This window comes from Lampetra planeri, chromosome 12 (genome assembly GCF_965212315.1).
Source record: "Lampetra planeri chromosome 12, kcLamPlan1.2.h2, whole genome shotgun sequence".
Classification (NCBI taxonomy): Eukaryota; Metazoa; Chordata; class Hyperoartia; order Petromyzontiformes; family Petromyzontidae; genus Lampetra; species Lampetra planeri.
In genome coordinates, this window is record NC_136118.1 from 2433995 (window position 1) to 2447382 (window position 13388).

Genomic DNA, 13388 nt, shown 5'->3' on the forward strand with positions numbered 1-13388 from the left:
CTTGCTTTCAGGTCTCGTTTATTAACGACTGCGATGGGGGGGGGGGGCAAGCAGGCATGCGCCAGTGACTTTTCACAACCATGAAATGCAGTGCGAAGAGTTGGACCATGACGGAATGAAAGCACGAGCGAGCAACGCACGTTCCGCGGGAGAGTCGGCAGCGCGAAAGTCAGCAGCGTGCACCAAAAGATGCAATGACAAAACCAAACTCCCACGTGCTTTTTCGCGGGGCCCTGGTTTCCGGGGTCGCAAGCGACCGGCGGTCCGAGCCGGCGGTCCGAGCGAGCGGTGGAGCTATGGAACGACATCCACGTCGTCAGGAACGTCGTCGATGAGTTCCGCTGTCACCAGCTCGCGGGATTTAAGACGGCGCTTGGCGCCGCTGTGTCAGATGTCGGTCATTTCGCCATCGTTCTCGTCATCCTCCTCGTCCTCATCCTCATCGGAGGTCTCATCCGGATCTCCGGCCTGAGCCAGGCACTTGGGGCATGCGCAGGTGAACAGGTAGTTGTCCCTGGAGACGGGGAAGGCACAAAAAGAACATGCACATGCCTGGAGAGTAGCAACTTCCACCCTCCGACACCAACCCAAATGGGCACAAACCCACCCCCCCCCACGTAAGCACTCCCATTTATAACTCAACATCACCAGCAGCAGCAACTGTAAATGTCGCATTCAGTTGGATGAATACATTTTCAAGTGAGCTGCCACTTGGTTGAGCTAACATTTTTGTGACCAGGTCGCTTCTGAAAAAAGAGCTGTGTTGCTCAGTGGGGTCTTACCTGTTTAAATTAAAACAATGGTTTAGTTTTAAATAGATTTCATTTAGGATAATGACCGTGAGTTTGGCCTCACTCCCTGTCAATCAAACCGATGGGTGGAAGGCGTCCGCGGTTCTCACCGCAGGATCTTCTGTCGGCTGTGCCGGCTGCGTTCGCGCTGGCAGCCCTCCAGGTAGCTGATGCAGATCTCCTGCCGGGTCACACGGGGTCACAGTCTCAACCCGCGGCCCACAAGTTCACACGGGGTCACAGTCTCAACCCGCGGCCCACAAGTTCACACGGGGTCACAGTCTCAACCAGCGACCCACAAGTTCACACGGGGTCACAGTCTCAACCCGCAAAGTTCACACGGGGTCACAGTCTCAACCCGCGGCCCACAAGTTCACACGGGGTCAGTCTTAACCCGCGGCCCACAAGTTCACACGGGGTCACAGTCTCAACCCTCACGCCTCGCCCACAAGTTCACACGGGGTCACAGTCTTAACCCTCACGCGTCGCCCACAAGTTCACACGGGGTCACAGTCTTAACCTTCACGCGTCGCCCACAAGTTCACACGGGGTCACAGTCTCAACCCTCACGCGTCGCTCGGTGGGCAGCCCACAAGTTCACCCCTGAGCCTCAAGCACTACCCCTGCGCCTTAATCGCACATGAAGAAGGAGTGACGGGCGTCATTCCGAGCACTCTTCACAGGCAGCGAGCGCTCGCAGCCTAGGACCAAATCGCATGGAACACACCGCATCTCTTCGGACGTCAACAGCTCAGCAGGGTTGAGGCTGGACAGTGCTTGGATGGGCGATCACCATACGTACAGCAGGTGTTGCAGGCTGCAGAAGGGCTTTGTTGTGAGCAGCAGTGCCATGCTATATATTGTTGTATTGTACTGTGCTCCCATGTCTATGCTTCCCTCCGGCCCGCACCAACCAACGTGGCGAAACGTCCAAGGCGGATCCTCCCCGTTCCCTGCCCCCTCCTTCCCCCCCTGCCCTACTCACCTCCCCAGACTCGATGTCGCTCAGCGCCGTGAGGTGGAGTGTGAAGTCGTTATCGGGGAAAGTGGCTTCCGCGTTGGGCACACAGCTGTGGTTACCTGGCATGGGGGAGAGGGGGTAGGGGGATTAAACTGGGTTGGGGGGGGGGGTACCAGCTCGTCGCGTCCGTCGGTATCGAATCTAACGAGCTGCCCCGCAGCAAGAAGGACCTGGGTTTGATTTTTGACTCGGGCGCCTCCCTGTGTGGAGTCTGCATGTTGTCTCCCCCCTGTGGTGCTTGGGGTTTCCTGGGTTCCGTCTCCCACAGCTCACAAAAACATAAAATGTGACTGGTGTTGGCCAAACATGCCAATGCAGAATCCTCCTGAAAAAGAGTATTTCAGCCTCAATGTGCTTCTCTGGGTGTATTTGTCATTATTATTTTAGTGTCACGATGCGTCGAGTTCGCCAATGGCTGCAGTTGCTCACGAGGCATGATTTGAGTTTTTTATTTCAAATGTTTTACTTACATCCCTAAGTCAATGTACTAAAGGATAAACGCCTCCACACATTGTATCGGTCACTTCACCATGTTAGTCAATTCGGGTTGGTGAAGGGGGGAGGGGAGGACCTGTTCAGATATTATTCACCACTGATGTTCGCTGCGGTCGGGATTCAAACTAGGATCGGCGAGTTCATAGCGCGGCGCGCTAACCGTTGCGCCACCGCTCCACTCTCCCCATCGGCAAGTGTCGATTCCCGGCCACGGCTAACATCGGTGGCGAGTAAAATCTGACCTGTTCCTGCGACGCCGACTCTCGTGCTCGCCATGTGCGTGTTATGTTTCACGCCGCTTCCAAGCAAATTATTACAATTGGGCGAACACGGTTAACAAAACCGTACGCACTAGAGAGGGTTAAAACAGCAATACCGACGAGACGGCAAAACTGAGAAACTAAAAAAAAGAATCGGCCGTCGAGTTGGAAGCACCGCAATGATCGGCGACAACGCGACGCGGATCGGTGTCTGCCGGGGAAACCGCTCGGAAGGGTCCGCTACTCACAGCAGCTCTGCCGGACGTAGAGGCCCGAACCTTCGCAGTTCAGGAAGTCCCCGGACACTGCAGCGACACGAGAAAAACAGCTTCCTCAATTCACGCTCGTCAACATTCCCACGGGATTTTCACTCGCGTGTTGTCGCGGGCTCTGCCTTCCTGGGGGCCGTCAATCTCCACTCAAGCTTGTCCCTGTGCCATCATCTCCACGTCCGCTCCACATTCCTGGATATCTCGGGGACACCAATGTTACCTTGCCGTGCCCACGACTCAAACTCGGGTCGCTGGGTTCGGAGTACAGTAGGCTAACCGCTGCACCACTGTTCCTCCATGATGATAAAAATAATAAAATAAATCGCTAAAACTGCAACGAGAGTATTTACTCCGTGCAGGGGGCACACTTGGGCTAACGCCGCAACCACCCCTGACCCTACGTGGGAATCCAACCCGTACGGGCTGCATCTGGCTCTGCTGGGCTTGGCTTTATTTTTGCCCAATTATTTAATTGCTTATTCATAAGGTTTTTTTTTTAAAGAAATACAAATAATTTTAACTGTTCGGATAGCTACCGACTTAGTGCTGCGTGGAAGCGAATAATCAAATAATACATTGCTTAAATGCATGCCTATACAGGCCACCATACTGTTGGTACGGCTATTTTAATACACACAATGGGCAGGAAGGACAAGATCAAAGGGCTCGCATGATGCACATGCATAATGTACTTTGACTCATTAATCCCCCCCCCCCACTTTGCGCAAGAACGCAGAAGCATGGTCACCACATCTACGCCTCTATATAAGGAACGAAACAGGTGGACTTCTTCACAATTATGGCTGTCGCCTGATGAAGCGAGTTGTAATTACTGGCGAAACGTCATACTCAGATTGTAAATGTTGTGGCTTTGCTCTCCAACACACCGGTGTTGCTGTACTAGTGACGAATTGGCCACGTTCTGTTTACGTGACAACCCTTACTAGTTGGCTGTGTCGGGTGGTGGCGGGTTTAACGACACATTTATATATTTACGTGATCTAACCCAAAAAAAAACCTCTTATGGATATTGGCCTACTGACTAATTGCTTATTGCTCACCATTGTCGATGTCCCGGTAGAGCTGCTCGATGAAGAAGTCGAGATGCTCACGCTGCGCCGTGGGGAGCTCCAGGTCGTCGCACGCATGAACCCACTGGCTCAGCGAGCTGTGGCAAGTAAAGACAAAGATCCCCCATGTAGCCTTAACACACTGTTGGAGGCAAGTGCTGTTGGCGAGCACCTGTGAAGGCCGGCACGGTACACCAGGGAGTGGGTGGCTAGCACCATGCCCGACCGCCGTCACCGGTTTTGGCCATGAAGCGGGAATTTAACTCGGGTTGCCGGGTTCGTAGTGCGGCACGCTGACCGCTACACTACCGCTTCCCATGTGGCAGACGCACACACACACACATATATTAAGATCTCCTGGGTAGCCTCTACCGGACCATAGGGGCAAGTTCTCTTGCATGTTCTCCCCATGGTCGTGTAGATTTTTTGTCCGGGTCCTCCGGTGTTTCCCTCCACATTTAGAAACATGCGTTTAGATTATTTTGCTTCAATACATTTCCACATAAAAAGCCACTTTGTTGAGCTATCATTTGTGGCCAGGTCGCTTCTGAAAAATAAGTTAATACCTCAGTGGGCTATTTGTTTACCTTTCTAACATGTAGGCTTTCGCGACCAATATTATTCATAATCAACGTTTTTGGGTTAGATCGCGTTATTTATAAATGTGTCATAACCCTCCACCGCCCGACACGGCCAATCAGCAAAAAAGTGTCACGTTGACAAAAGACAAATAGTTCATTGCTTTAGCCCACCGGTGTGTTGAAGCGTGAAACCACAACATTTACAATTTTTGAGTACGACGTTTCTTCACCTGAGGACGGCTGCTTGCATTGTGGCCGAAACGTCGTGAGAATTATTTTATTATGTTTTATTTTTATTATTTTATTACTTCCCTTCTACGTGACTTTACCAAAAGAACCAAGAAGAGCTTTATAGCTCATCGGATTCTTCCAGTATCAATAAATATTCCGATTCTTCGCGAGTACATAACAAGGTCGGCACGCCAGTTTGATTGTCTTTAAACACAGTTGGCGAGCACAGGGCCCAAATTTGCAAAATGCCAAGCGATCGGCAACAAACAGCACGCTTAAAGTTATAATTGATAATGAATTGAGCAAGGTTATAGGAACTTAGGAAATGGGAAGAGACGATGGGAGAGATGGTGCGCATTAGTGGGTGGCGTGGCCAGCACCATACCCCTTTAGACACGTCTACTCCCAGTGCTGATATCAACACACCCCGCAAGGTAATAATTTAAGGCTGAGTGTGCGTAAGAGAGGTCATGAACCGGTTTAGATGTCACTCGCCAGTGAAGTTAGCTGTGGCCGGGAATTGAACTTGGGCCGCCTGGTTTGTAGCGCGGTGTGCACATGCACACACGCACGCACGCGGGTCGACAGGCAGCTGCGGGTGGCTAATCATAACTTTGGTCGCAAAAGCCTCGGTGTTAAATCTTCTGTGGCAACTTGGTACAACAATGGCACAATAAAGTGATGGGAGTCCAATTCAGACAATGATATTTTTATGTGTTTTGATGAATGATGATTCATCTACAGAGTAAAGAACATTTGGGTAATCATGGGACCTAACATCTGTGAACTGACTGGAATACGCCATCTCCAGGTGCCAGACACCTGCTGGCGACGATCATGCCAAAGTTCCTCGAGGGTACACGCACACAGCCTTTTGTCAATCCACTGCTGGATGAGGCGCACAGTTTGCCACGTCCTTGTGCCGCCGTGTTCGCCGTCAGCTGGGCACTTTGTCGCTGACCCTCGACAAGCGAGGAGCAGTTAATACGATTCAACCAGCGCAGGCGTGTGTACAAATAGATTCTGTTCATATTTTGCAAAGCAGGGTTGATCTGCAACTCAAAGACTCCTCGAGAGTAAACTTTACTCAATGTATGTATGCACGTATGCATAATCTTCGTTCACACCGTACCGTAGCCAACCGTGTTAGTTGGAGGTGCAATGGGTAACTCACAGGGGGTGTTGTGCAATGGGTGCTCACGCATCACAACACGTCCGTACCTTGTTCCGATCCCCTGGCCGTTGGTGCCGACCAAGGCAAACAGCGACCTGAACCCTTCCGGACTGAACCACTGCAAAAGAAGTCACAATGGAAACTTCATCAACTACATAACAACAGAACGTTCATATTGTAAACTGTAACTTCAATCTATAGTCTTATGGAATATGTCTTATGGTTGTTATTGTTTGTCTTGCATCACACTGGGACTTTTGCACACAGCGTTGTAATACGGTGTTTTTTTTATCTGGAACATTTGCTGGTTTATCCAGGATGTTCCTGTTGCGCGTCGTCGCTTTAAGATGTTCTCTGTTCATATTTTGTTTGTTGCGGTTGCACCCGACTCAAGAGCCGCATGGCTCACAGGGCTATACCTAATCAATGAAACTTGAAACTTGAAGTAAGCCTACGTGGCAGCAGCATCATCATCATCACGAGCCATGGTCAATCCACACTGCAAGTAAGGGGGCGGCAAGTGGACCGCGTGGACTAGAGGACGTATCACCTAGTTAGAGACATCGTATTGGCCGGTCAGTGGCCTTGGGCAGGACACGTCACGGTTAGAAGAGACGATGGCCGGAGGTCGAGAATATTGACGGAAGGCCGGGGAACTAGACATCTCGCTCATCAGATTTCTCCAGGATAAAATAAAGCTTCTAATTCTGGAACGTGCCAGGAGTGGACGTCCACCGTACGAGATCCTCACAATGAAATCTGCTCGTGTATGTGTGGTGTATGTTAAACTTCTTTCGCAACGAGCGTAGCCAATTGTGCCAATCGGAGGTGCGGGGGAAGGATAACAAACTAAACACAAAAAGCAGTGTGCCGGCGTTAGATGGATTATTGCATCACGAGACTTGAGAGATTTGCGACGGCTTGGATAGGCCATCATCCAACAGTTGATTGGTCATGGCCGATGATGGTGATGATGGTGATGATGGTGGTGATGATGATTTATTGTAGAGCAGGAAGGGTCGTCGCCCAGTGAACGTGGGTGAAGCGTGGCGCGGAGCGTCTTACCTGCGCAAGACTCTCCTCGAAGAGCGCTTCGGCCAGCAGGTCTCGCAGCAGCTCCAGCTGATCCTGAGAGGCGGGGTGGGGGAGAAGGAGCGGTGGAGGATGAGAGGGGAAGTGAAGTTTAACAGTGTCCCTCGGTGTACCTCCATGTCGTCAAGGAGCATGAGCCATCACGCGAACTCCGGTCATTCTCACAGCAGCGGCTTTTGGCTAGGCACCAAACAAAGACGGTCACCGCATCGTGCGCCTTCAGGCGTGCTTCTGTGGCCGTCTGGAACGCTCTTCGGATATTTCAAGATACATACGCACATAACAGGAGAATGCAGTCAACGTAGCAGACACATTTTTAAACGTCCCCATGGAACTTTTCATACGGTGGGGAATTGCCCACTAATGGTCACATCAAGGTTAGGGAGTGAGCCAGTGGATGGATTTCCAGAGTAACCCGGTACCGTACTACCTGGTCCATCAATAAAATGTTCACCTGCCACTGCTGCTCCCAACACCATCACCACCATTTCCCACCACGACCACCACTACCGCTGCTCACCTGGAATCGCTTCCCCAGCAGTTTGTGCGCGACCTCCTCCTGCTCGTTGACCGTGCGACTGCAGAATCGCGAGAACAGCGCCACCCAGCTCTCCTTGTCGTCAGCCTGAGCCCACATGGCGAGCAACAAAAACCAGCACCGATTAAACAACAACCATCATGGGGACTGCCTTAGCAGTGCTGCACAAGCACAGGCAATTGAAACAATAAATCACCACAATCATCTGAGGCGCTTGTCATTGTTTTGCATATTTTTCTCTTTCGTGATCGAGATCTGCATTCGAAAAGAGATTTTAAAGTGTGGCACGCACGATAAACCAGGTTCTCAGAAACGAGTTTCTTCAAATTTCAGACGACATTGTCAGGAAACCTTTCCATGCAGGATGGGAAAAGTCACATGATCTATGACCAATGCTCACAAAGTGTCTCCTGATGGGTTGAAGACAAAATAGTTTCTTGAAAAAAGTTTCACAAGGTCGAACCTAGACCAGTGTTCTTCATTGCAAGGCCCGCGGGTCACTGGCGGCCCCTGGTGTCCTTTAGTGCAGCTCCTCACATGTGGTCCCCGAAAAATACACAAATGCAAAAATACCCCCCCCCCCCCCACCCCACATCATGATGCTGTTAAACCCAATGGTTTCAAATGTGTGGCAGCCCTCACACTGATGTTTGATCGGTGAAAGTGGCGCCCCCCCTCTGAAAATTAGTTAAGAACACTGGCCTAGGCCTACACCGGGAAATGTGTTTCGTTGTTCTAGAAACAACGGGGGAAGTGAGCCAACCATCGGCTCCGGCCTGTAAATGGGACACGACCACCACTCCACGCTCGACTGCGCAAGGACTTTTCAGTGTTTTTATAAAAATATAGAGCAAAGCCCCGATGTTGATAAACTGAAAAGCATTACAATAACGCATCACTGGTCCGCTTCTTTACAAATCCCTGGCCATGTTAACACAGCGTCGCTAATTCTCCGAGCAGCCACGGCTTGGAGTAATTCACAAAGCAGAGGCTTTGTTATGCCACCACCACCATTACGACCGCTTATCACCACCATCATCACCACCAAATCGCCATCACCAATCGCCACATTCATCACCGCCATACCACCACCACCACCACCACCACCTTCCTATCCGAAGGGATCCTGATCCGCACCAGAAAGCGTCTCACCACGTCCACGCTACCTTCTAGAATATAATTGCTGGTTCCACTATCCATAAAATTCCTCAGCGTCACTCTCAACACCACCTTTACCTGTGACAGCCAAACCAACCGCATCGTCAGATCTCCTCCGTCATTTACGTCCACTCATCATCACCGACATCATCGACACCCTCGCCTGCAGCGTCGTTGGGTCTTGTCTCGACTCTTACAACTCCATCCTTGTGCGGTATTTATCGAGAAACCTCGAGAAACTCCCAAAGGTTGCAAAACCATCTCGCCCCCACATCGTCCTCGGTGCATGTCATCCTTGGGTCATTTCCCTCACCTGCCTAAGCTATCCTCAACCGACTTCCCATTAACAGCAGTCAGCCTCAAGATTTACTCCTCTGCTAGGTGCAGTTTCTCCGTGGCAGCCCCCACTGTCTAGAATGCGGCCATTACCATCGTTCCGCTGCACATTCGCAGCAGCGACGTTCAATATACACCGACTTATAGAGACACTTAAAGGCCCCATCTCTCCTAAAGTTCATATCTCGCTCTTAAATGCCCCACCTCTCTCGCATGGCTTTCGAGCGACACTCAGCTTGGCTCCGTGCCTCAGTCACAGTCGTTTATGTCCCTAAAATATGCTGTGCGCGTTACAAATTGTATCATAATCATCACTAACATCGCCTCCACCAACATCTCCACTCCACTGCAAAGGGTGGGATCCCCACCATCACTGCTGGTACCACCACTCACCTGTTTCACGGTGGCGATCATCCGCGCCAGCAACATGATGCTACACGTCTCAGGAGGGTAATGCATCATCCTGGCCAACAGCGAGAATGGAATTTGCGTTAAGACAAAAAACAATCCAACCCACTACATGAATCAATACATTGTTAGAATTTTGGGGTCTATTTCTTTCGTGAAAATTTCTTGCCACGTCTTTTAAAGTTTTGCTTTGCTCCGTTAATCCAACTGACTGTAGCAACAGCATATGTTTTGCTTTAATCGTAACTAACTTATGCTCACAAGTGATGTCATCAAATTTATCCTTCTATTTAAGGAACGAAATTAGGATTTCTCCACAAATCTGCCTATCCGCCTGAAAATGCCGGCTGTAATTACTGGCGAAACGTCGAACTCCGACTGTAAATGTTGTGGATTTGGTCTCCAACACATCGGTGTGCTGTACCAATAACGAATTGGCATGTTCTGTTTACGTGACAAACCTTACTAATTGGCTTTGTCGGGTGGTGGCGGGTTTAACAACACATTTATATTTACGCGATCCAATTAATAAAAAACCCCGATGTTATAACTTATTCTTACACGATCAAAACACGCATCCAATCACACGGGAACAATGCACTTCTTGTGTGCGTCGCTGCGATGCGTTGAAGTGACAAACATTAAAAAGGCTTTCACCCCTTTTTCAACCTTCGCAGGCCGATTTAAATCGAGAGGCACTCTTTTCCAATCGAACTTAGCGATCACCGCTACTTCCGCCTCGTGCATATTTTGCACGACGGTGTCCTGAAAAGTAGCCGACTTTACAGACGGTTTGCAAAAATCCACGTCGCGGCCGAGTCTGTGACAACACGCGCCGCGATGATGCCGCAATGATGCCTAGGACCCCCCGCACCTCCACGCCTCGCGTAGCCGAGTGAGCGGGTGGGCGACATCGTCCGCCGAGGGCCCCGGGCAGAGCACGCGGTGATAGCGGGCCTCGGCCTCTTGGCGGCAAGCGGTGCCGCAGTACCGCACCTGCAAGGGGGCCAAGGGAGAGCGGCGATCATCCTTGGTGGCGACCACCGTCAGTCATCATCATCATTCCAATCACCACCGCTACTGTCAACATCGTCGTCAACAACCATCATCATTATTGCCATTGCCACCATCACAACTTACCAACATCATCATTACCAAGTGACAGTGGAGGGGTGAAACAAGAGGGTAAGAGTGGGGAGGGAAAGAGAGATGAATGGATTGGATGGAAAGAGAGAGGGGATAAGAGTGGTGTATGACGGATGAGGGGTATTGGGATGGGAGGGGGATGGGCGAGAGAGGGGATGGGTGAGGTGGTAGGGGAGGAGAAGGGTTGAGGTATGAGCGAGGGGAAGGGTGGGGATTTAAGCGGACCGCAAGGAGAGGGAAAGAGTTTGGTGGGAGGGAAAAGGTGGGGTATGACAGAGGGGACGATCAGTATAGGAGGGCGAGGTGGGAGGAGTGGGGTTAATGGGAGGAGAGGGGTGTGCTGATAATATAATTGGCAGGTGAAATGGAGCGAGGGGCGGGGTTAGGCGGCCCCAGTGCGAGACGAACCTGGCAGCCCGGACACACTTGGTGAACGCTCGTGTCGATGTGGCAGAGTTCGGGGTGGGGCAGGGAGAGCGCGGGGTTACCCGTCAGGCGGCGCGCGTTCTCCTCGGCCGTCTCCAGCGCGCGGAGACAGTGGTGGCATGCTGTCACACAGACAAAGATCCCCCGTATAGCCGAAACAGACTGTTGGGGCAAGTGCTGTTCGCGAGAACCTATGAAGGCCGTCAGGGCACACGAGGGGGTGGATGGCCAGCACCACGCCCGGCCGCCTTTGTCTCCCCAGCAGCGATGTTTCAACACCGCACCAGATATTAATTTGAGGCTGAGTCCATCTAGGGGAGGCCCAGGACCAGTTCAGATAATCGTCACTGGTGTTTACCGTGAACAGGATTCGCAATCAGATCGACGGGTTCGTAGAGCATCACGCTAACCGCTACGTACAAGCACACACACAGTCTAATGCAAAGGCTCCCTCACTGAGCCTTACAGACTTAAGCGGCAAGTTCGTAGCGAGCGCCTATTAAGACTGGAACAGAGCGGTGTGGCCAGTATCACGTATGCCCGGCCACCTTTATACCGCAAGTGGGAATGATTATACAGCATAAGGTACTACTCATTTATGACCATGTCGATCTTGGGGTAAGCTCAGGATATATTCGGGTGCGACTCTGCCACTCATGTTGTGTATCATGGCCGGAAATTCAACCCAGCCTCCTGGGATCACAGGGCAGCGCGGGCACCACTGTGACACCGCTCCCCCGCACACACACAAACACACACGTTACATTCAAGTGCCAACAATTCTCCCTTCGGACAAGGCTCAATTCAATACCCTGAAAATACAACGGCGACGATCATGCTGCTGCTGATGCCGGTGTCAGTGGTGGGAGCTGAAGACAGGTCGCGTGATAACAACACAAGCGCGTCCTCACCTCGATACTTGTAGTGCTCATTCCAGAGGAACTGCGCGGACACCGCGGGCTGCTCCGAGAACAGGACGTCTCCCTTGCGGATTCTCCTTCTGGCCACGAGTCCCCGGCCCTGCGCGCGACACGAAGTGGGGGGGGGGGGGGCAGAGGCCGGAAACAGTGAAGGATGGAAACCCCGACTCACCTGAGAAAAGACACCACGACCAAAACCGACCACAATATCGCAGCTGGACCCAAACGCGTGTCCCTGCTAAACGAACGTGGCGCGGTGTTCATCTTCGTGGACGTCAATGATAAAGCCCACGGTGGAAATGCCACGCTCCCGTGGCAGGGACCAGTCTGTCTATAACCACTTATTGATTTCACATTCCACATTTTAGGGGCAGGGAAGGGGATGATTTTATCGATAGAACTATGAAATGCCTCTTCGCAATATGGTGCTGACTTTATCGAGCCAAACAACAAGGTTGGCCCAATGTACAAGTGTATCTATGCTCAAACGAACAATCATCTCCGTTGGCAGCTCTGAGAATAACATTAATCTATTGTGTGCCGAGGACTTTTCCATTCACAGCACAACCGCTGGCTGTCCCCCACCTGATGATGCCGGTTGTAATTACTGGCGAAACGTCGTACTTAGACTGTAAATGTTGTGGATTTGCTCTCCCAACACACCGGTCTGCTGTACTAGTAACGAATTGACATGTTCTGTCTACCTGACAACCCTTACTAATTGTGTCGGGTGGTGGCGGGTTTAATGACAGTTTTACATTCTATATTATGCATATTGGTCGCGAAAGCGTACATGTTTAACCAACCGCTGTGGACTTCCCACAGTACAATATTCAGACACTCTCGTTTTACCGGCTGGAACCCAGACCGAGACAAGGACTTCGACTCGAGCCAGAACCGAGACTCGAATCTCAAACACGACTCCTGGTCCAGACGCGCGCGATTCGCCGCTCATCTTCCCCCACCCGTGCCTTTGCCTGGTGGCCCGGACCTCTACCCTGCCCTTGCCCTTGCCCCTGCCCTTGCCCCTGCCCCTGTGCTGACCTTGCCCGAGTCGAGCTCTCGCAGCTCTACGGACTCAGTTCCCGCCGCGGGCTCCGCAAGCCCCGAGGCCACGTGCGAGGCTGCCATGTGGACCGCGACCCCCCTCCTCCGTGACCTCTGACCTAAAACCCGGAAGCAATCACCCTGCAAGGTTCATACAAACCCCCACACCTCGCCCCCCCTCCCCCACTATATTGTGATTTGACGTAATTATTTTAATTGTTAGCGAAACTCCGAAACGTATCTCTTGAGTGGCTTTACAATAAAGGGTCGACTTGTAACAATTACTTATTTTATATATATATAAAAAAACACTCTCATCCGTTACAGTCGCGCATCGTGCGGCCATCTTACTAGAGTAAGAACCCTCTTTCAAGGGTCTCCATTGGCTGCGCATTTTGCCGACGTCACCGAACCGCGCTTCG

At 51.4% G+C, this 13388-nt stretch overlaps 1 protein-coding gene across 1 annotated transcript; it reads right to left on the reverse strand.

The window, feature by feature from the left end:
* Position 1: 1 nt before the first annotated feature.
* SMYD5 (SMYD family member 5) lies at positions 2-13104 on the reverse strand. The gene is made up of 13 exons (XM_078599187.1): positions 12964-13104; positions 11911-12019; positions 10982-11121; positions 10302-10423; positions 9413-9482; positions 7508-7612; positions 6961-7023; positions 5943-6013; positions 3901-4007; positions 2816-2872; positions 1777-1871; positions 902-972; positions 2-514 (listed from the first exon to the last, which is right to left on the reverse strand). Exons 1-13 carry the CDS (start codon positions 13048-13050, stop codon positions 388-390), a joined length of 1224 nt encoding a protein of 407 aa, XP_078455313.1. The 5' UTR covers positions 13051-13104; the 3' UTR covers positions 2-387.
* Between the last annotated feature and the right edge of the window lie 284 nt (positions 13105-13388).